The 22,700-nt window shown below is 40.5% G+C and overlaps 1 protein-coding gene across 5 annotated transcripts in view; it reads left to right on the top strand.

The window, feature by feature from the left end:
- NMNAT3 (nicotinamide nucleotide adenylyltransferase 3) overlaps positions 1-22,412 on the top strand; it is a 36,221-nt gene extending 13,809 nt beyond the window's left edge. For all 5 annotated transcript variants that reach the window (XM_081910587.1, XM_081910586.1, XM_081910584.1 and 2 more), the window contains 3 exons: positions 8,446-8,629; positions 13,873-13,982; positions 21,150-22,412. In XM_081910587.1, the coding sequence (XP_081766713.1) occupies positions 8,446-8,629; positions 13,873-13,982; positions 21,150-21,559 (704 nt within the window). In that variant the 3' untranslated portion in view covers positions 21,560-22,412. The remainder of the gene's footprint in view (positions 1-8,445; positions 8,630-13,872; positions 13,983-21,149) is intronic.
- The last annotated feature ends 288 nt before the right edge of the window (positions 22,413-22,700 follow it).

Genomic DNA, 22,700 nt, shown 5'->3' on the forward strand with positions numbered 1-22,700 from the left:
GATTCAATTCCTTGTTCTACAAGTGCCTTTTAGTACCATGCTGATGGTGCCAAATATCTTTTTTGCAATCTGTTAGTGCTAATGCTCTCAGATGCTCATGTTCCTCTGTGCTCTTATTATCTTCCATTGCTTCCTACAGTTTAAAGAAGGTCAGAAATGATCTATCTTTTCTATGTATTTTACCTTTAATGAAATCTTTTTTATAGAGTGCTTCAGTCTACATAATGAAAGGAATGTAAGATGTCGGCCTGAGGGAAGATGAAAAATACAAGACCACTCACCTAGTGCTCTGGGTTAGATAATAACAACATGTGTGGTTTTATTTCTCTTCTTTCTTGAATTTGTTCATTTTTGTCCACCAGTGGAGCAGGAGGCCAGCGTATAAAAAAAGCATCAGATTGTGGGCTTAGGTGAACCTTTTGTATAATCCTTATCTACCCATTGGCTAAGATGAATATTGGAGATGTATACCATATTAACATTTGGCAGGCAGTTATTAGAAACAAACTGCTGGACTAGATGGATCTTTTGTTCTGAACTAGAAGGATTTGAGAAGAGTCAAGGGAAGATGAGAAAAATGTAAACCAGCAGCGGACTTGGTCTCCAACATTAGGAAGATATGATACTCGCAAACACCATGTTAGGCATTGTGCCATTTAACTCAGTATTGCCTACACATCACTAGCAGAGGTTCTCTATGGTTTAAGATGGCTCCCTTTCCCAACCTGAGCTGAAGATTCCAGTGATTGAACCTGGAACCTTTTGCATCAAAACAAGGGCTCTACCACTGAGCTCACAGCTCTTCCCTCTAATATTAGCTGCTAGATCTCCCATGCTGCTTGCTACTCCTTCACTGAAAATAACGGATATCCAATTTTACCTGTTCTACTAAATCTAATGAACTTGCAAATGAACATGTGTAGCAGTCAAATCAACACATCCCATGGTTTTGCCACCTGTTTGGCAGATATGCTTTAATAAATCTAAGAACAATGTGCTGATGGTTTAAAATTCCCTTTCAGACCAAGAATCTGTAATGTTGGTGGCTTGTAGTATAATAATATGAAGCTTGCTCTGTCATTTTCTCATTGTTTTCTTTTCTTCTATCATAAAACATTTGGAGTGTGCCTTTCTTCATAAATTCATTTCTTCCTCATCTGTCTTTGTTCGGACCAGAGGAAATCTCAAAAATAAGCTGGCAAAAAGGCAGTTGTAGTCAATTTCTTACCAACTGGAACAAACATTATTTACCAAAACATATTCACTCTTAAATCTTTTTTCCTGCACATCAGCCGTACCTGAATCACACCACTTGAACGTGTGTTTGACTTGAGGGAGAGTTTGTACTTGAGCAGTGGTTGGGTCTGAAGCTTTATTAGCTGGCTCAGCAAGTCTTAGATCAGGCTGTAACACTCAGATCTGACAGCATGCTATTTTTTTGAAGTCCCTTAACCCTACAATCTCCTTATTTTGGAAGGAATGCATACCTCACCTATGCAAACATACCGGCATAATTCCTCTTTCAGCCTACTTGTTTCACACTGGCACATAATTTGATCAGGGGTTTTTTTGTGTGTTTTTTTGAAGCACATATGATCTTTCTGCTCAGAAATTTTGAATACTATTAGTTTTACTTGTAATCAGTCCCTCCCATTCCCAGTGTCTGGGCAGGTTTTGCTCTTATTTCACACTCTTGGTGGGAGGTGGATAGGCTTACACAGTCAACTTTGTTTTGAAACATGGTCTATTGCAAAGTACTGTATGATGATCATGGTATTGTATTCCATATGCTGTTTCCATTGTAGGGTTGCTGCTTATCTCCAAATGGTCAGTTTCACACTAATGCTTCCTATACTGTGGATACTATTGCTGGGACAAAAAGAAAAGAAAAAAAACAGATTTCTCCATTGATTTGTAGGGATCAGAAAGAAAATGCCCCTGAAGACAAGTGGGTGACCAAAGTTTCCATAGGTGTTCTAGGAAATGTATTGACTCTGGGAAGCTATGGAGAGTCTGAAGGTGTTGTGATGGTGTTCAGTATTACTTAATTACCACCATGGCATAAGCAAATAAGTTCCACTATGCTCTTCTTTTTCAAATGAACAGTAGACCATATAACAGTTGTGTTACATAAACTTAATTATGTACAGTCAATATATTAGATAGAAAATAAAGTATTCATCCATTTCGTTTACTGTGGGGCAAAAAGACCACCTCCCACTTGGGTGGATTTCACCCAAAGATTACTGTGCAACATCGTGTGCCAGTTTCACTGATCTCAAGTTATGAGTTTCTCTAAGGAGCATTTAATCTAATTTGAAGGTTTAAGTGTTATCATTAACATTTCTTGAATACAAGGATGTTCTGGTTTGACATATTCCTGGTCACATACCAACTGAGAATAGATTAGAATGCTGAACACTAATTAACTAATAAGGTTCTGGAACCTTTAAGGATATGAGTAGTCATGTTTAAAAAAGGAAGGAAATTATGTGGGATACTAGGATTGGTAATAATCAACTTTAAATATCTGCTAAAAGAAATTGAGTGTTTGGGTTAGTTGCAACAGCATTTTCAGTGTTAAAATCTTATTTTAAGAAGCTTCTATGATAAAGGAGATGGGACAGGTTAGTAACCAGGAAAGGGTAGCACAGGACTTCTGTATAGACCAACTGCAGGCAGGTTGTCTCCCTTGAAGGAGGTACAAGCTCCATGCAGGGGGTCAGTAGGAACTCAATTGGAGTACCAATAGGAGTACCAAAGATCACAGGATGCAGAAAAGATGCATAGAGAATGGTTCATTGCCCTGATTTTCTGTAAATCACAATGGGCTGGGTATCTGCACGAATGGTCCATGGCCATCTGGCGAAAATGACCAGCGGCTGGCCGTGTGAATGTATCCTAAGGGGCCATCTCTGTCCTAGTGCAGAACAAGCCATCTGGGCATGGTCCTTGTGGCCCAAGCATCATGGCTTTCTTCATTTGTGTGTTGTCTTCTTTGGGAGTAGTCACAAGGTGATGTGATGTACACTGCAAAATCCCATTGCATATCCAGCTGTCCAGCTGTGTATTCTTCCTGAAGACTGTCACTTCTACTTGGAACAGATATCTGTCCACCGCTTGCCAGCAAATGTAAGGTCCTTTCCAGCAGCAAGTTATAATGAGAATAGCAACAGAATGAGAAATTGCCCTTTAATCATCATTAACAGGTGCTGAATGCATATGAGGATCCCAGACACTTGATAAAAGCAAGGGGACTGCATCTTATGTAACACACCTCCTTCCCTCCACCTTTTTGCCAGGGATTTGCAACATATTTATACCAAAAGCTATGCAACTGAAAGAATAAAATGCTTGATCCCAGGTGCCAGGTTAGTGTCAGATTTAATTAATGTCACAGCAGTTGCTGGCATGAGTTTAACTTTGATTTTCCATTACAGAATGAAACTTGGGGAAATTAAATACTGCATGATAAGGTATTTCCATGTAATCTGGAGAAAAGGTTAGAGTGTAATCTGTGATAATTCTATTTAAGATGGCAACAGTGCCTTTTTCAAACCTTCAGAGCTTAGAAGGTGCTGAAAGACATAAAATAAATATATAAATTTATTGTTACTTTACGTTCCTATTCTTGGTGTAGCTTTGATAACCAAACAAAGCCATATAATAGTGAGAAATATTCCCCTCTCCTGCAAACACCCATAGGAATTATATCTAAAACCTTCAGTGTTTGCAATCTTTCTATCCATTATGCGCATAAAACATGATCCAGCTCTTATATGCAGGGAGAGGAAGAAAAAGAGTATAACTGCATTGCTGGCCCTGCACCAGCTGCAATCCACAGGAATGACATCTCTTCCTTGAATGCTTTCCTGGAGATGATGTGATCATTAAGCTGTATCCCCAAAGCAGTAAAGTGACAGAGGCAGGGTCAGGTTCATAGGTACAGACTGGCCGCCCTGGCCAAATGCAAGTGTGAGGCTGCATAACCGAAAAGGATCCTTTACAGCTGATATAATTTGCTGTTGTCTTGCTCTCAGCGACTCATCTGGAAATGCAGGCAGTTATCAGATCACCCAGGCAAGGCTTGCAAATCCTTCCCTGCATAGCATGCCCTCAACTATGCTCTAGCCACCCCCACCCACAAACCAGCAGGGCTGCATTCAAATGGCGCTTTATTCCATTTTCATGACTTTCCCCTGTTACGTTCTGCAGTATATATCTGAACTTTCATACAACGAAAAAGCCAGTTCTGAAACTATAGTGGAATGTAGTACAAGTTTATTGCTCATTATTGTGTTATTTGCTTCCAGGGGAGGGGGACCCTATTTGCAAATAATATGGAAATGAGTGCTAAACATGCGCTATATTCCACTACAGTTTCAGAAGTGGCTTTTATGTTGTGTGAAAGCTCAGATTTAATGTGGAAATTAACAGGGAAATATCCGTAAAAAATAAACAAACTGCTGTTTAAATGCAGCCAAGGGATTCATGGTTTGACCTATTTGCATTTTCATGCCAGGTTTGTATAGATCTCATCTGTTTTTTTGTGGATTTAAAAAAGCATGAGAAATGTGTGTTTACATTTTAAACACTTTGTACACATTTTGTATGCCTTCCATTCCATTAGTATATATTTTGTATGCTTTTCAGTGCATTTTCCTCTATAATGTACATTTCTCAGCATAGAATTTATTTTTTTAATTCTACTTTTTTGAGCAGAACTGTGTTGCAGAATTTGGATAAGTGGATAAGTTTGGGATGGGTGAGTTAGATTAGTTGAATTAAAAATACAGTGGTGCCTCGCTAGACGGAATTAATCCGTTCCGCGATTCTCTTCGTCTAGCAGTTTTTTCGTCTTGCGAAGCAAGCCCATTGACAGCTTAGCGGATTAGTGCTAGAGCTGTCAAGCGGCTTCCAGCGATCAGCTGTTAAGCGGCTTATCAGCGGAACAGCTGATAAGCGGCTTAGCGGCTTAGGAAAAGGGCAAAAAAAGCAAAAAAAAACCCCGCCGGGGGACGCAAGATTTTTTCGTCTTGTGAAGCAACCCCATAGGGAAATTCGTTTTGTGAAGCGCCTCCAAAATGGAAAACCCTTTCGTCTAGCGGGTTTTTCGTCTTGCGAGGCGTTTGTCTTGCGGGGCACCACTGTATAAATTAGGATTGGAAAGACCTGTTGAAGTCCAGTTCACCTGAGTTTTACATGACAACAGGACTAAGCACATTGCATTTCTGTGTGGTCTTTTAAGAGGAAATCCTTAAAAATCCACAGGGAAGCACAAAGGCAACATCTGTGATGAAAAATACAAGCTCTTGCTATGTTGTCTGAGTCCTGCAGCCCTGCTCTTTTACAGCCTTAAAAAAAAGAGTCCAGTTGACTAGAGCAGCTCATGTGTATGAATGAATCAATTTATTTCAGTCACTAACCAGAATGCACATACATAGTGTTTTGCAGAGCTGCACCACCATCGTATTGAAGTATTGCAAGTCTTCTTGATGATCTCTTGCTCAGAGTTGGATGTGACTTGCCTACCCCCATGTAAATGTCTCAAGCGGACTTGCAGTATTTCAGTACTGAGTACATGGTGGCAAGGAGCACCACGTGCTAGCCAACTAGATTGCTTTAAAAAAAATGTAAAAGAAAGAGACCAGGCATTGCGTCAGTTCACATATTGCCTTGTGGAGGGTTCTGCATAACTGCAGATTCTGATGCGGGTGTGGACTAGATTGAATCAATCTAGTCTGTAACTAGATTGAATCATGTGAGTCTGCTTTGGAATCTGGGCATTTTCCCCACATCTCTACCACCACAATGACTTTAGTTGGGTTTTTCATGCTGTAGGTAGGAATAAACTGTGATCTAAGATTTGGCCTGGGTATGGATGTCCTCTTACGCTTTTGAATTATGCTGCTGGAGGAGACTCTTGAGAGTCCCATGGACTGCAAGAAGATCAAACCTATTCATTCTTAAGGAAATCAGCCCTGAGTGCTCACTGGAAGGACAGATCCTGAAGCTGAGGCTCCAATACTTTTGGCCACCTCATGAGAAGAGAAGACTCCCTGGAAAAGACCCTGATGTTGGGAAAGATGGAGGGCACAAGGAGAAGGGGACGACAGAGGACAAGATGGTTGGACAGTGTTCTCGAAGTTACCAGCATGAGTTTGACCAAACTGCAGGAGGCAGTGGAAGACAGGAGTGCCTGGCATGCTCTGGTCCATGGGGTCACGAAGAGTCGGACACGACTAAACGTCTAAACAACAACAAGATTTGGCCTTGCTATAGATGTCCTCTTAGAAGGTGTGGAGGGACTTTGAAAACTGGTGTTGATGCTACAGCAGGAATGTTTGAATGACCCCTTGGCCTGAAGAGGCAGCTTTTAATTTTTTACACATTCCTTCACATTCAAGACAGCTAACCTTACATTTAGAATGGCGGCAGAATCAACATACAAGTCAGGCATGCTTTTACTTTTCTACCTCAGGCAACAAGTAGGGGAACTACTTTTTAACTTTAATTGTAGCAAGCATGACCTGGAGTAATTGGTCAGCAATAAACATGATGCCACTTTATGACCTCATTTCAGTTTTTGGGTTGTTGTTTTTTACTGTAATAGAAAGGTTTGCACTTTCTATTAAAGTGTAGATCTGAAGTGAGGCCATAAATTACCCTGGCAAAGTCTAGAGTGCCCATTACTGGAACCTACTAAAAAAAAGATTAGAAAAATCATCTATCATGGCTAGTTCGTGTATAGCCTCTACTTGCAAAAATATGCTAGAAAACATTCCCAAGCATCTGCTAACCCTGAGATTTTGGAAAATGTCAGAGCAATCATTTGACTCATGCCAAGAAGATAGATAAGGATTTTGCTACTTTATTATAGGGTGAGGGCTCACATTAGGCAATAATATTTTTTGGAGATCTTTTCCTGGATACTGGCAAAATTTACAGCTGGTTAAATTATAGCAAGAGGAGCTTTAAAATTCATAGGCTGCTCTAGCCTAAAACGAGCAGCTCCAGCTAGGAAGGAAGTCAGATGATAATGGGTTGTGTTCAGTGTAGCCCTGAGGTGGATTCCAACAGTGCAAATATTTCTTCTTGAACAATAGAATGTTCTCCTGCTCTCCTCCCCCCATGCAGCCCCTAAATCTGTTTCAGCGGTTCTCCCAACTACCCAGAGCAGATTTGGGGATCACATGGGGAGGAGAGGGGCAAATCCCGTTGTGCTAACACTAATCCTTGCCACTGGTGCAGTTATTTTGCTGAGTACCACCCAATAGCTGTAAGAAAGCACAAACTAGAAAAACCAATAAAGCGCAGAACTGTGGAGCTCATAAAGAAGGCAATGGGGGAGGTATTGTTGGCACATATTGCATTAATTTGGTCCCAAACCGAGTCCCCAGCATCTCGTGAAGGACCCCTCAAGATCTGAAGAGCTGTTATCAGTCAGCAGACAACGCTGCACTAGATGGACCAGTGGTTGAACTTTGATAGGTCATACAGCTTCACATGTTCACAATAAGTAATGCTGTATATTTTATTAGTTCTAGGTTGACGTTGTTGCCAAAGTTAATCCATGAAAATATTTGTGATCATTTATTTAGCTAGACATTTTCATCCACCCCAGAGTGTTGGGAAACAGATGGATGAAAGCTTGTCTTCCTGCAGGCTTCCCTTGCTATTTATACTTGGATAAATTTGATAACTTTTAGGAAAACATCATATTGACTTTCCCTAACCTCAATTGAGGACATTCGGGCCTGCCTTGAAAATCTTATTACATCAAAGATTTCATTGCACTGTTGAAGAAGAAGGGCTTCTGTTTCCATTTTAATTAATGTGGTCAATCATATGGATGGAGATCTTTGTCGCAGATAAGCCCAATTAAAGATTTCTCTTTTTTTCTTTCATAGCATTCTGGTCTTGGTCTGAAAAACCTTTCTTATTAACCATTTTCTCCCTTGACTGTCCTGATTTGCTTTGCTGTGCACTATTAAGCAGAGTGGCAGAAAACATCTACAGAAACATGGCATTATTCCTTCAGCATGTGGATAAGGCATGATAATCTTGTTAGCTAGTATGCATCAGATACTAAGAAATAAACACTGGTCAATTAAAACATTCATCAACTGCGCTATCTTGAAACTGTTCTGGTACAGTTGCTAGAACTAAAAATTCATTAGCCTTATCTTCAGTCTGTCTAATCCTATGCATTATAAATGAAAAATGTTTCTATTTGCAGAAGGTTTTACACACATCCACTTTTCCTTTTAGTACTATCTAATGGAGTTGACGCTTCAGTAATAGAACTTTGAACAGTTTAATCGCCAAGGAGAGGGAACAATGCTTTTTATTGTTTACATAATTTTCATTTCCTCATTTATCACCATTACAAAACAGATATACAAGGACTGTCCCCCCCCCTTTCTGTTTTCTCCCTGTACCAAGGAAAGTACCAAGTGATTGGAGGTATAATTTCACCAGTTAATGATGACTATGGAAAGCAAGGTTTGGCGGCAGCAAAGCATCGCGTAGCCATGGCTCAACTTGCACTGGAGACCTCCGACTGGATCAGAGTAGACCCTTGGGAGAGTGAGCAAAGGCAATGGAGTGAGACTGTAGTGGTTCTCAGGTAATGGTGATGTCTCTCTGTGTGTGTGTTGCTTCTGCATTGGATGATCAAAAGAATCATGGGGTATCTCAGATAAGCTGTATTTTAGGAATCTTTTGCCAGCACCACGAAATTATACGCCAAGGGTAGAATGAGCTAATGAAATTCAAGTAAGTGGGGTCTTATGCTACATTTTTACAAATCTGGGCTTTCAGTGTACCAAAAATGTATTGAGAAGAACTAGGGGAAATGTAAAGCTGTCAGTGAAGAAGTAGCTGATCTCCCAGGGAAGGAGCCAAGACCTTTTAAAGGGGTACTGAGGCCCACCAGGCCACTGGATGGTTTCACACATACACAGTGCGGAGGGTTAAATGGACAGTCTGGAAGCTGTGTTAATCTTGTTATGTATATTTCATTACAACAATAACCTTCCTGAGTGAAGAATACTCTAATCACTGTATACAGTTCCAATCATGGCATAACAGGAAAAGCTAAATAAATATTTTTCTATTTTAGATTATTGCTAGCTAAACATGTATGTTCTTCAAAGCCAACAAATTGGTCCTATACCTCAGAGTAGGTAGGGGAGCAAGATTTTCTGATAATCTTTGAGTCATACCTGTAGAAATAAACTTACATTATTATTGTTTGTAGAAGCTCTCCCTTTGAATCAAACATGTTAGTGTGCAGCAACTTATCACATCTACTAGGTAACTTTTATCTAAGCCAGTGGTGTCCAAACTTTTTTCAAAGAGGGCCAGATTTGATGAAGTAAAGGGCCATGAGGGCAGACCAAAGGGCCAACCAAAGTTGTTGACCTTTTTTTAGGGTTGAAGTTGTTGAGGGTTTTTTTTAGGATTTTACATTTTACCCCAGGAAATAAACTGCCACAGGGGCTGGCTGGATTAAACCGACCAGCAGGCTGGATTAGGCCCACAAAACGGAGTTTGGACATGCCTGATCTAAGCCACTGTAAACATTAAGTGAAAATATCCTTTGGCGTTTGAAAACTAATACTTTTCAACCAAATGGATAAACTTCAAAGGTGAGCCCAGTTACCTTCCTCGTAATGCAGTGTTCCTCTCCAACAGGAAGGCTGTATAGATATTTCTACCAATCACTTTATTACAGTATTGCAGCTCATTTTTGTCTATGTTTATTCCAGAATTGCCATTGTATTTCGTGGCTCTTACTCACACTTAAACTGGGAGTAAACATCCCCCTGTGCATAGGAATACATTGTTAATGTACTTCCTCTAAAGAGACTTTTCCCCTCCCATTCTACAACAGGTTGTAACACTCATAAGCATCTGAACTGGGGATGCCTTGCCCTTTAAGCATATATGGGCATACCTGAGGTCCTGATGGTACAGACTTCAGTTCCTAGGAAAGCCTTTGTGTGTAGAGAAGAAATATGTACTCAGGCTTGCCTAGCTATGTCTAGGATGTTGGGGATGGGTCTGGGGTTAACTGTGATGCTGGAAGCAGGGCCAGCTGCACAAAACCATTGTCCCTTTCTCTGTGTGAACCCCTTCACTAACACATGAAGGGATCTGCACCTGTGAGATACATGGTGATGAAATGGTACCTCCCAGCTATCTGTTTCATTGTCTGAGGTTCATTTACAGCCATGACTCCCTGATGTCTGCTTCATCCAAATGTCTTTTGGTAGTATTTTTTTTCTTCCTTCCAGACAGATGCTGTTCGCATTCCTGTGATTAAATTTATATTCTGCTCCTCATGCCAAGTATCTTGTGCTTTCTAAGGCTGTGTGTTGAACAATCTGAAGTCCTTAGAAGACCCACCTTGGGTTGTGTGATTTTTTGCTTCATATAAGGAAAACTTTGTCTGGCATTGTCATCATTAACAAAGATGGCTTAGAATGGGTGTCTGAATGCATTTTTCATTGCTGTGGCGTGGCAGACACAAAACTAGAGGGCTGTGTCAAAACTCATTTGATCACAGGAAGGCCTGCATCCTTTGTATAGTTCAGTGTTTTTGTCTTACATTTCAATAAAACACCTATGCAGATCAAATGTCTGTCAGTCTTTCACTTGTGAGACAAGGAAGGTTTTTTCTACAAGTTAACTCTGCTAGGGATCCTGGATTTCCTTCCCCCTGTCCTCGCTCCCCAAAAATCTGGGTGCTTTCTTGAGTTTTGGCTTGCTTGCTTCAGTCATCTGACATCTTTTGATATGCATCAGATTAAAATAGTGAACCTAGTTGTTTGCTAATGTCTGGCTTCTGTAGGCTTAATTTTGGTAGGCTTGGGTACATTGTGCTTCATTGCAACAAATGTCACTTTGATATTTTCTCATTCTGTAGTTTTTGGATATTCTTGTCATAGTCCTGCAGAACTGATTCAACAAAGAAGCCAAAATTCTCTTTCCCAGAGTTCATCTCAGATGTCTCTCTACCTTTTTCTCCCATGGAGCTAGGAGGCACAGTCCTTCTTTTAGGCACTTGTATTCGCATCTGAAGGCACTGAAAACCTGCTTACCATTCTATTGTACTGATCTTTATGCTAGTTTACTGTGCAAGGATTATTCTGTTGTTCCCACTTACTTTTTCTTTATGCAGGGACATACTCTTGTTCCTGTCTCCATGCCTTGACAATTATTCATGTCTGTCACAGATCACATTCTAGTTCTCCAATAATGGCATTGCATCTTGCTTTATCATAGAATTGTAGAGTTGGAAAGCACCACAAGGGTCATCTAATCCAGCCCCCTGCAGTTCTGGAATCTAAATTATATTTTGTTTGTTGTTGTTATTATGTTCCTTCCCCAGTCTTGACAATAAGGAATTGCTGTTGATTCTACAAAATATACGGTAAAAGAAATGTTGCTTGATTGTCTTTTGATCCAGCTCTCTTCCCATTTCTCTTACATTACCCGATTTGAGAGTTCATGCATGCCTTCTTCCTTGTCCTGTAAAATTACAATATTCAATTAATGCTTAACAGATTCTGCTAGGCAGTTGTCACAAGCTGCTTTGCTTAATCTTTGAGGACTTCTATAAATAAGTAAAATGTCTAGTGATGCTGCATCTGGAAAGCATCAACACCAGACTTTGGGAAGAGGTGTTGAGAATTGTCAGGAGAGAAGGAAAAAAACCTTCTATTCAAGTTTGCAAGTATGTTCTTTATGCTTTAAAAGCTAGGCAATATGAGTAGATTGACATACTGCTTGCCGAAAGTGCAAAATATAATCAAACTGAAATCTCTGTACAAAATGAATGTATATTCGTCACATAGCTTGGTACTTTCTGTAATCCTCAACTCATACTGTGTCTCGGCTTGGCTGGACTCTTTCTATGCAGCACTCCTGACACTGATCATATATCTAGCTGAATCAAACTGTGAGAATTACAGCTGGCAAACTGTATCTCCAAAAGCTGGTGTTTTTTTCTTATTCTTAATTAACACTGTATTATTATTTTTTCTTGGGATTTCTTATTTGCTTCCACCATGAGATTCCAGAGTGGATATCAACATTTAAAAAAATATAACATTAACATCAGTTAAAACAAATCAGCGTTAGTTGTGATGTATCTAACTTACAGTACATCCCTATACATGTTTACTTAGAAATAATTCCCCCCATCCACAAGCTTAGTAGGACTTACTCCCAGGAGAGTGTAGATATAGATAGGATTGCAGCCTTAAGATGTCAAGCTTTGGCACATCTCCCAGTAGAGGAATGCAAGAGGAGGGAAATCCTTCTTCCTGTCTTCAACATTTTAAACAGCTACAACACTGCTGCTTATTCAGGTGTGAGGAAGTTCATATGGAGGTGAATTGAGCTTGTTCTTAACCTTTGTAGGCCTCGGAATGAGTTTGGCACATTGCTTGCTTAGAGTGTAGCTCTACAGCTGTTTACCAGTTTTGGCAACCATATTCATTGTGCTCACTTTACATTCCTTACATTTGGATGCCTGTAGAGTAGTGGGTTCAATTTAGAACAAACAAACCAACACTGAATGGTATAGGTTCTGATTGTAGAAGAAAGCTGCTCCTGGAATCTAGCTGCAGGCTTGTGTTTGAATTTTTCAGTATTCAACTCCATGGTGGGTCTTGAACTGCGATCAGCTGGGAAATGTGAGGAGACGATTCAGCATGTCCCAATCCAACCTTACCCAAAGAAGACCAGTCACATCAGCAAGGAAGCCTCTTGACGCAAATAGGCCACATGGGAGAAATATTGTGATTTAGTGGAATGTTAAGAAGGATGCTTGGTTATAAATAATTGGCCATCATTAAAATAGATTAAGAATTGATATTTAAGCATGTGGTTATAGATTTGGAAATAAGATGATAATTTGCTTGACAAAAATTATTAAAGATGTAAATGGGAGCGGGAGACGTGAGGAAGCTCAAGAATATTATGAAACTTTGTTAAAACAAAGCAATAATGTTTATTATTATTGTATTTTCTTTTTAAAAAAACCTTAATAAATATTTATATATATAAAAAAAAAATAGGCCACATGGGAGACACTTTGATCATTGTAAATAAGATCTGGGTCAGGCTTGTCACTGGTCTGGACAACTAAGAAGCTTTGATGTCACTGTTGGCTTCAGGCCACCTTTGCCTCACACTCCTGAGCATCTGCTTTACCTATCTCCTGACAAAGCTTTGCTGTGCTGAGTTATTCCGTTTGTTCCCTTCCATATTTCTATGTTCTCACCTTTTAGAAAGCTTGTCCTGGTTTCCTTGCCAGCCTGGATCCAAACAACTGTGGAGCTAACTAAGCAGTTCCTGTTATGTTGTTGGTGTCTCCCATTCAAAAGAATAAAAAGTAAAACATTCTATAGGACATTCTCAAAGAAGAACTTCGAGCCTAGTCAATGACCTTTTTTGTTGTTGTTCTCTTTTTGAAATTGAAGCGATTTTTTTTAATGTAACCATTTTGCAGCTTATTCTGTAAATGCCTGAAATCTTTATTACATTTTATTGTGTGTTATAAAGCTGAAGTCCAACAAAAGATATCGTTTTACATGCGTTATATCTCCTAGAGGAGTAAAAGCAACATTAAAAAGAAATAATGGTCAATCGAAGATGTTCAAGTTAGGACAAGAATGTGAGCCACCATTGACACAAATCTTGCAATGCACAGAATTAATATGGCAAGTTCTCCAGCCATCTAATTAAGCCCTGAAGTACACAAAAGCCGATTGAGTTTTAGAAACTGAAAGTGCAAGATAATCGCTTTGTGTATCTCTGAGAGGATTACCTTACACAGAGCCTTTTATTTTAACACAGGCACCATTACAAAGAACTGCTTAAATCACACCATATCAAGGAACTGCCCAGAGAAAACAATTGGCCCATAGAAAAGGCTGCCGGAGCATCGTTTGCTTCATCACTCACAGGTTTGTTACTGCTTTCAGTAGTGTTCCTTGTGTACATGATAATGCCTTGCACCTTTATCAGATTAATACCCATGCCTAAGTAGGAAAATAGTGCATTTATTTATGCTTGTGGCTGGAGCCAGGGGTCAAAAGTTGGGAAACTAATGCTGTGGGAGATGTATCTGATGCCACTTCCCAGGTGTGGACACAATAATGGTTCTGCCCTACCAACTACCTGTGGTTCTTTAGCATGCCTCAAGATTTCCCTCGCATCCATTGCACATACAGCTCTACATGTGGGGAGCTCTCTCCAAGCAGCTGACAACTTTGCAGGATTTGCAATCAGAGGGAAATTTATTTCTGTGCATTTAATAATAATAATAATAATAATAATAATAATAATAATAATAATAATAATAATTTATTTATACCCCGCCCTCTCCAGCCAAGACCGGGCTCAGGGCGGCTAACAACCAATAATAAAAACAAGTTGATTAAAATACAATTTAAAAGATTAAGATACAATATTAAAACATTAGGATGCAGCCTCTTCACAGGAGGAGAAAGGAAAAAGAAAGAGGGGGAGGGAATCAAACTGATTCTAAGCCAAAGGCCAGGTGGAACAACTCTGTCTTACAGGCCCTGTGGAAAGAAATCATATCCTGCAGGGCCCTTGTCTCATGAGACAGAGCGTTCCACCAGGCTGGAGCCAGTGTTGAAAAGGCCCTGGCTCTGGTTGAGGCTAATCTAACTTCCTTAGGGCTTGGACCTCTAGGGTGTTACTATATATGGGACCTTAAGGTCCTCCGTGGGGCATACCAGGAGAGGCGGTCCCAAAGGTACGAGGGTCCTAGGCTGTGAAAGGCTTTAAAGGTCAAAAGCAGACCTTAAATCTGACCCTGTACTCCACCGGGAGCCAGTGCAGCTGGAAAAGCACTGGGTGAATATGCTTCCATGGCAGAGACCCAGTGAGGAGCCTCGCTGCAGCAGTCTGCACCCGCTGGAGTTTCTGGGACAGCTTCAAGGGCAGCCCCGCGTAGAGCGAATTACAGTAGTCAAGCCTGGAGGTGACCATCGCATGGATCACTGTGGCCAGGTCGGGGTGGGAAAGGTAAGGGAGATTAGTTTAGTTGTACATGTCAGTGTACAGAGGTAGAGCCTGCCACAGCAATGCCATTGCATCACTGTGTGCATTCATGTTTCACAAACAAATGAAAGAAAATGTCTCAAATTGTAGTTAGAGAGCCTGTGAAGCAGTACAGTAATGAAGGTGCGTAGGTTGTGTCATGACCTACCTCCATGAACACCTGGAAAATTCTATGGATTCCAGTGATGCCGAAATTTCAATTTAAAACCACAACTATGCTTTTTTGTTTTAATTCCCTATTAGCTCCCTTTCTAGCCCTTTTCTCTTCCTCCCAGGTTGTGCTCGCTCTTCCCTGCATGTACTCCTAAATGAGTTTTTAATTCCTATTTAGTAATGCATAGCCAAGACCCCAACAGATGTTCTTCAACCACCTGCAAGCAGTGAATGATTTTAGCTTATCTCTCCCAAGCTAGGTTTAATCCCTCCCATGCTGTTGACAGGCTTTCCTGATGCTAAAAATTTCCATATGTACCTTGCTCAATGTGTTAGCAACTACTGTTATCCCAGTTGTCCCGTGGATCATAGGCCAGGGTCATATACATATAGATATATGATTTGTATTTGCAGCCTGCCCTTCTCCAAATAGTCCCAGTACAAATTATTATTAAAAATCGTAAAATAAAAACACAAAACTAACCAACAGCAAAGTTAACAGGAGTATAGAAAAGCAATGCAGGATAATAGAAGGGCATTCATTCAACCAGATGTCAAAAAGCCTACAATGATGGTGCAAGACTCACCTTGAAGGGGAGGTTATTCCACAACCATGAATTATGCTGACTTTCCTCTAACATGAGGAAGTCCCTTCAACAAATGGAGAGAGCCCTGGATCCAACCCAGCATCTGTAACGCCCCTTTTACTTACCTATTTCTCAATTATATTTTCTACACTTGCTTTAAAAAACAACAGCAAAACTTAAGGAAGAACTTTTTGTAGAGAAAGGCAAGCTCCGCTGAGCATGCAGAGATTTAGCTCAAGAAACAAATTATGGAAGATCTCAGATAATTTTTTATTCTTAGGCTTGCATTCAGCGAGGTCCTACACAGAGTAGACCCAAATCAATAACCTAACTTAGCCTCCATCAATTATTTCAGTAGATCTATTCTGACCAATACTAACAATAACAATATTAACTAAAGTGAGGGGGGGAGTATTTGATCCCTTGCTAAATTTACCCATTTGCCCTCTGACGAAGAAATGACCAATCCATAATTTAATGGTAGGTTTATTGTAGCTGTGAGAGACAGAATAACAACAGGAAAACACTCAGAAACCCAGAAGACAAAAGTCAGAGATTGATGTGCATTATAATGAGTGAAATAAGTATTTGATCCCCTATCAACCAGCCAGATGTCAGGCTACCTAGTATCTTCACTGTATGTAACAAGCTGAGATTAGAAGCACCCGCTATAAGGGAAAGGTTTTACCTGTAATCCCAGCTCGTTACAGTACCTGTACAAAAAACACCTGTCAAGAAGCAATCAATCCAGCAGATTCCAAATTAGCCACCATGACCAAGACCAAAGAGCTGTCCAAGGATGTCAGGGACAGGATTGTAGACCTGCACAAGGCTGGACTGGGCTACAAGGCTATTGCCAAGCAGCTTGGTGAGAAGGTGACAACAGTTGGTGCAATAATACACAAATGGAAGAAACACAGAATAACTGTCAACCTCCCTCGGTTTGGGGCTCCATGCAGGAGTTGCAATGATCAGGAGAACGGTGATGAAGCAGCCCAGAACTACACGGGGGGAACTTGTCAATGATCTCAGGGCAGCTGGGGCCATGAAAACAGTTGGCAACACACTACGCCGTGAAGGACTGAGATATTGCAGAAGCCGCAAGGTCCCCTTGCTCAAGATAGCACATGTACAGGCCCGTCTGCAGTTTGCAAATGCACATCTGAATGACCCAGAGGAGAACTGGGTGAAAGTGTTGTGGTCAGATGAGACCAAAATTGAGCTCTTTGGCATCAACTCAACTCGCCGTGTTTGGAGGAGGAATACTGCCTATGACCCCGAGAACACCACCCCCACCGTCAAACATGGAGGGGACATATTATGCTTTGGGGGTGTTTTTCTGCTAAGGGGACAGGACACCTTCACCGCATCGAATGGACGATGGACGGGACCATGTGTCGTCAAATCTTGGGTGAGCACCTCCTTCCCTCAGCCAGGGCATTGAAAATGGGTCAAGGATGGGTATTCCAGCATGACAATGACCCAAAACACACAGCCAAGGCTCAAGAAGAAGCACATTAAGGTCCTGGAGTGGCCTAGCCAGTCTCCAGACCTTAATCCCATTGAAAATCTGTGGAGGGGGCTGAAGGTGTGAGTAGCTACACATCATACTTGAAATTTTACTGACTTGAAGAGGATCTGCAAAGAGGTGTGGGACAAAATACCTCCTGAGATGTGTGCAAACCTGGTGGCCACCTACAAGAAATGTCTGACCTCTGTAATTGCCAACAAGGGTTTTGCCACCTAGTACTAAGTCATCTTTTGCAAAGGGATCAAATACTTATTTCACTCATTATAATGCACATCAATCTCTGACTTTTGTCTTCTGGGTTTCTGGGGGTTTTCCTGTTATTCTGTCTCTCACAGCTACAATAAACGTACCATTAAAATTATGGACTAGTCATTTCTTCGTCAGAGAGCAAACGGGCAAATTTAGCAGGGGATCAAATACTTTTTTCCCTTACTGTATGCAACAAAGAAAAACAATTCCCATTTTGGCTCCTTAAATCACCCTCTATTCAATGTCATGCCATTACATTAAACAGAGGGAAGGAAAGAGACTGCAGGGTAAATAGTGGGGGTGCAGATGGAGCACTCATGGGAAATAAGCTTCCACACCTTAGTTTTTACTCCGGCAGCGTACTTTGAAAGGACAACATCCAGCAGGTTGTGCAATGTCTGACTGCCAAAAAAAGCCCATCCTTCAAGATTCCTTAAAGGAGTTTCCGGGGGGTGGGTTGAATGATCTGTGGCGTACAGAAGCTTTCTTCAGCTCAGCTAAGAGAGAACACTCTTGTGACTGCAAAACATTTGTCAACCAGGAAATATTATAATTCTTCTCCAGCTTGGATTTCAATCTGTGCTGGAGAAGAACTCAAACCCTTGTAAAGCTCGCATCTCCTTTGAGATGAACTTTAATGAGTTCTCAATGAGCCTGGCTTCTCTGAAATCTCTACTTTCTTGTTAGTATAACAGCAGCCTGCCATTTTTGAGAACATCTCAGTTATTTGCTATTTCCTTTTGAAAGGTCCTCTGAGATATTTACAGGGGCTGCTATCAGTTTAAAACGCTTTCTGCTTCTGTGTAACTTATTTTGGTAGGTCTTCACATCTCCGATAAGGGTCACTGAGTTTAGCATCACATACAGAGTAGTCTTTTCCTTTTTATAAGAGACCCTTGATCTTTATTTCATTTCAAATTGAACTTGGGCAGATAACCTGGTTGGTTTCCTACCTGTTTTGGTTTGAGAGTTTTGTCTCTTAATGAGATCTTGCAGGCTGTTAAAGCTAGCTGCTTTGTGCTGATGGCAGTTTCTCTTTTAGCTAACTCTGTTTTCCTTTCTGGCAGGGTATTATGGAGTATTAGAATAACTTTTTTGCTACCAGTATTGATTCAGATATTCCATTCAGAACCTTACCAAAAATAAAAAATAAAGGTTCAAGTATGCTACAGAAACTGAATCACTCTTACTGGAATTGCAGTTTAGAAAAACCATTATCAGTTGTGAAACTGCAAGATCATTATTTAACAGTAGCCCTCAAAAGTCCAAGGAAGTTATATTCCTGTTTCTTGTCCCTCTAGACTTGATTCTATCAGCAACCTTCTTTAAAAAGCCATTTAGTTGTTCAATTCTGGTTTCAAGATTTGATGCCTTTCTGAAGAGAGACCCTTATGCTGTTCTCACAATTTTTTAAAAATAGACATTTTAATGTTGGGAATGATGGATGATAGTGTGTTGTATGTTGCTTGACCATGTTGGCATTTGATGTTGGTTGTCAAAGAGGGCTGCTTGTATCTTTATTCAGAGGGAACCTGCTAGATAAATCTCTACCCCAAGCTTCAGAATATGCTTTATAGTTTGGATTTTTCCAAACACACACATCCTATCATCCATCCATCTATCATCTATCTATCTAAATTGGTGTGGGTGTAACCCCTGCTGAATCAGTCTAGTCTAGATGCCTGTAAGAATCTCACAAGGAGGACCTAATTTCAACAGCTCCCTTCCCACTTGCAATTCCCATGGAACAGGGGCAGCCTCTCTTTTTTTGTACATTGCCCTTGTAAGGCTACAAGGCACACTATATGTGTGGGTGGGGAAGTTGGCTGCCCCCATATGTACATGGGAACCACACTCTTTTTCTCTGTACAATCACTGAGGAAATAATGGTTTGTCATAACTAAAGTATCAACTAAAGCATCAACACAAGAGAAGGAAACTGGTAGATTCTACACACATAAAAAAACACACTGTGAAAATGCTTTTTTTAAAAACGTTTTGAAAAATACATTGAATTTGGCATACCTCACTGTCACCATCTAGTGTCACATTTGTATATTGCACTTTACATCATTTTTAAAACGTTTTATTTGCAGCTGTAAAGCAGAGTCTTGTGTGTAACTATGTGTTGCAATGAGTGAGATAGTGAATGAATGAATGCATATTTGCATGACTGTACCTCTAAATATTTGCTGGAAACTCTATGAGTTTCCCATTCTTTCAAAAAATTTAATCAAGGGTGGTTACAAATGGGAAGGATTGTGCAACCCAGTGGGAGTGGTGTGCATAGCATCATTTTTTCCTACTGGAGCTCCTGAAGCAGCCACATGTCTCTGCCCTGCCCAAAGGTACCTGTACTTCTTTGGGCATGGGAAGGTGGTAGAGCCAGTGTCCTTCAGGTCTTAATGTGTGTTCATTTCCAAAACTGATAAATTATTGACCACTTTCAGCATGAGCTCAGAGATGGTCATGCATTGCTACATGGAAACTTTTGTTGGAAACCCAAATAATCTGTAACTCCTTGCATTACAAGTTTGACCTATCCACATTTGTAGCTGCCTCTGTTGAAATATGTGGATCAGTCCTTAAAGCTTGAACAGATTGATTGCTCCAAAAATTCAAAACAAAATTATTAATAGTAATAATAAGCAACCTGTATTTTGTTATTGTGGAGATCTTCCTTAGTGTGCATATTCTTATTTGAAAAGCAAATTAAGATGTATAATAAGTGGGCTTAAATGTTCACTCATTTTCTGGAAACCTGCATTCATATCCTTTAAAGAAGGATATTGCTGGAGTATGAAAGAGTCAGCCAGGGCAGCAATTATTATTAAGTTCTTGTAGAAGCTTATCTGAAGAAAGATCCTGAAAAGACTGCATTTGTTTACTTTATGAAGAAGATGAAAGGAGACAGAACGTGTTAAAAGCACACACCAGAAAAATAATGGTAGGCAAGGCAGTGAAGAAGCTAGAAAAGAAAGGTGTTTCTAACATGCCTCAGAAGTGAAACAGTGTTGGAGTATGCCTTATTTCAGTGGGGAGGCTGCTCCCAAGTGTTGGTGGCACAACAGAGAAGGCTTTGTTCTTGGTTGTTGCTGGATGAATGTGTGCACAGGCAGGAGGGGTTCTGAGAATGACTGCAGGAACAGGTCGGTCCGTGTGGGCAAAGGCATATGATGTCCATTTGCCATTTGAAATAATACACTTTATGGAGGATTTTACAAATGCACACTATACCTTTAAAGCACATTCTTTCAGAGACTCCTGGGCACTGTGGTTTCTTAAGAGTTGCTGGAAATTATAACTCTGTGGGAGGCAAACTACAGTGCCCAGAATTCTTTGGAGGAAAGAATGTACTTTAAAGCTTTATTGTGTAAGCAGCCTTAACTTCAGTAGATTCTAGCAGGATGCTGGTTGAATTTTTAAGTGTGTGTGTTCGTATAAACTACAAATATAAATGTACATCTAAAGGGGATGTTTCAGCAAAAGAAAATAATGCAAATGATATTATGTTCTTGCAGTTGTCCCTGAGTTAAAACTTCTGTGTGGAGCTGATGTTCTGAAGACGTTTCAAACACCTAACCTCTGGAAGGAAGAACACATTTTAGAAATAGTGGGAAAATTTGGGTTGGTTTGTATTAGCCGCGTTGGCAACGATCCTTCTCAGTTTATCTCTCAGTCAGCACTTTTAAGCAGGTACCAGCACAATATCCACTTGGTTAGGGAGTGGATTCAAAATGAAATCAGTGCCACAAACATAAGGCACGCCTTGCGCAAAGGGCAAAGTGTGAAATACCTCGTTCCAGATTCTGTTATTTCCTATATTAAGCAACACAATATATACACGGATGAGACTGAACGAAGAAATGAAGGGGATTTGCTGCAGCCACTTAAGCGATATTGTTCTGTCGTCAGCCCTCTTAATGACTGATGGTAATATGGGGCTTGTCCTCACTTCCACTTACCCTGTGCCTAGAAATCATGGGTCTGAGTGGGTTTCCACTTTTCCTATGATTTTTAGGCATGGGTCCGAATAGTATTACCTTTGCCCTACCTCTTTCCCTCAAAAAAGTCACTGTTAGCACTAAATCAGGGCAAACGCCAATTCAGAGAAAACCCAACTGACTTTTGCTCCAGTTCAGCTGTAAGCAGTGGGTTTTCCTGGAGGAAAGCAGCAGGGCAGGTAGATGTGTGGTTGAGCCCTAAGTTACCCATTTCTCAGAGTGACAATCCTAAACAGTATGCCTGTAAAGGAAAGTAAGCTTGGTTGTGATAATATGGGAGTAATCCATTTCATGGAAAAATCCGTCTGTGCCAGTCAAAAGCTGTGGTGAAGAACTGGTGAATGAGCCTATCTCTGTTCACAAAGGGACTTCCCCACTGACCTTCAGCATTGGGGACAGTTTTGCACACTTAATAGGGATGTGGATCCAGATCTTTCCTCTTGTTGAAATGAATGAAGAAAAGAGTCCTTGTTCCACCTGATGTTTCTTGCAAGCACTGGAGTCTATTTATAGGCACTGGAAATCTAAAACAAGGACTGCCTGCTGCATTTGGTTTCTGCCTTGCCATCTGTTATGCAAAGAAGTTTATCAATTTAAGTATCACTGTGGACAGTGAATCAAAACAAGCTCCCATATCATGCGATCCTAAACAATTCACTTGTAAGTCAGCCTCATTGATTTCCATAAGATTTACTTCCAACTTTCTGTTGTGTGGGATTGTGATGTTACAATCTTCTTCTGTTTCGTGGTAGCTCAGCCAATAAAGCATGGAACTCTTAATCTCAGGGTCGTGGGTTTGAACCCCATGTTGGGCAGAAGATTCCTGCGTTGCAGGGCATTGGACTCAGTGACCCTTGTGGTCCTTTCTAACTCTACAATTCTCTAATTCTATGTCTGGACTTTGTTTGAGGTTTTTCTTTTCTTTCCTTTCTTTTTGGATGTTGTGAATTATTTTTCTAAGCCTTTCGCCACATCGCAATTCCACAATGTTTTCAGTGTCTTTACTGTAAAGTTGTCAAGCCGTTACCTGCAGTCCCACTTATCAGCACTGGATTTGCAAGGAAGGCT

The sequence above is a fragment of the Podarcis melisellensis genome (assembly GCF_964234715.1).
Source record: "Podarcis melisellensis genome assembly, chromosome: 5".
Lineage (NCBI taxonomy): Eukaryota > Metazoa > Chordata > Lepidosauria > Squamata > Lacertidae > Podarcis > Podarcis melisellensis.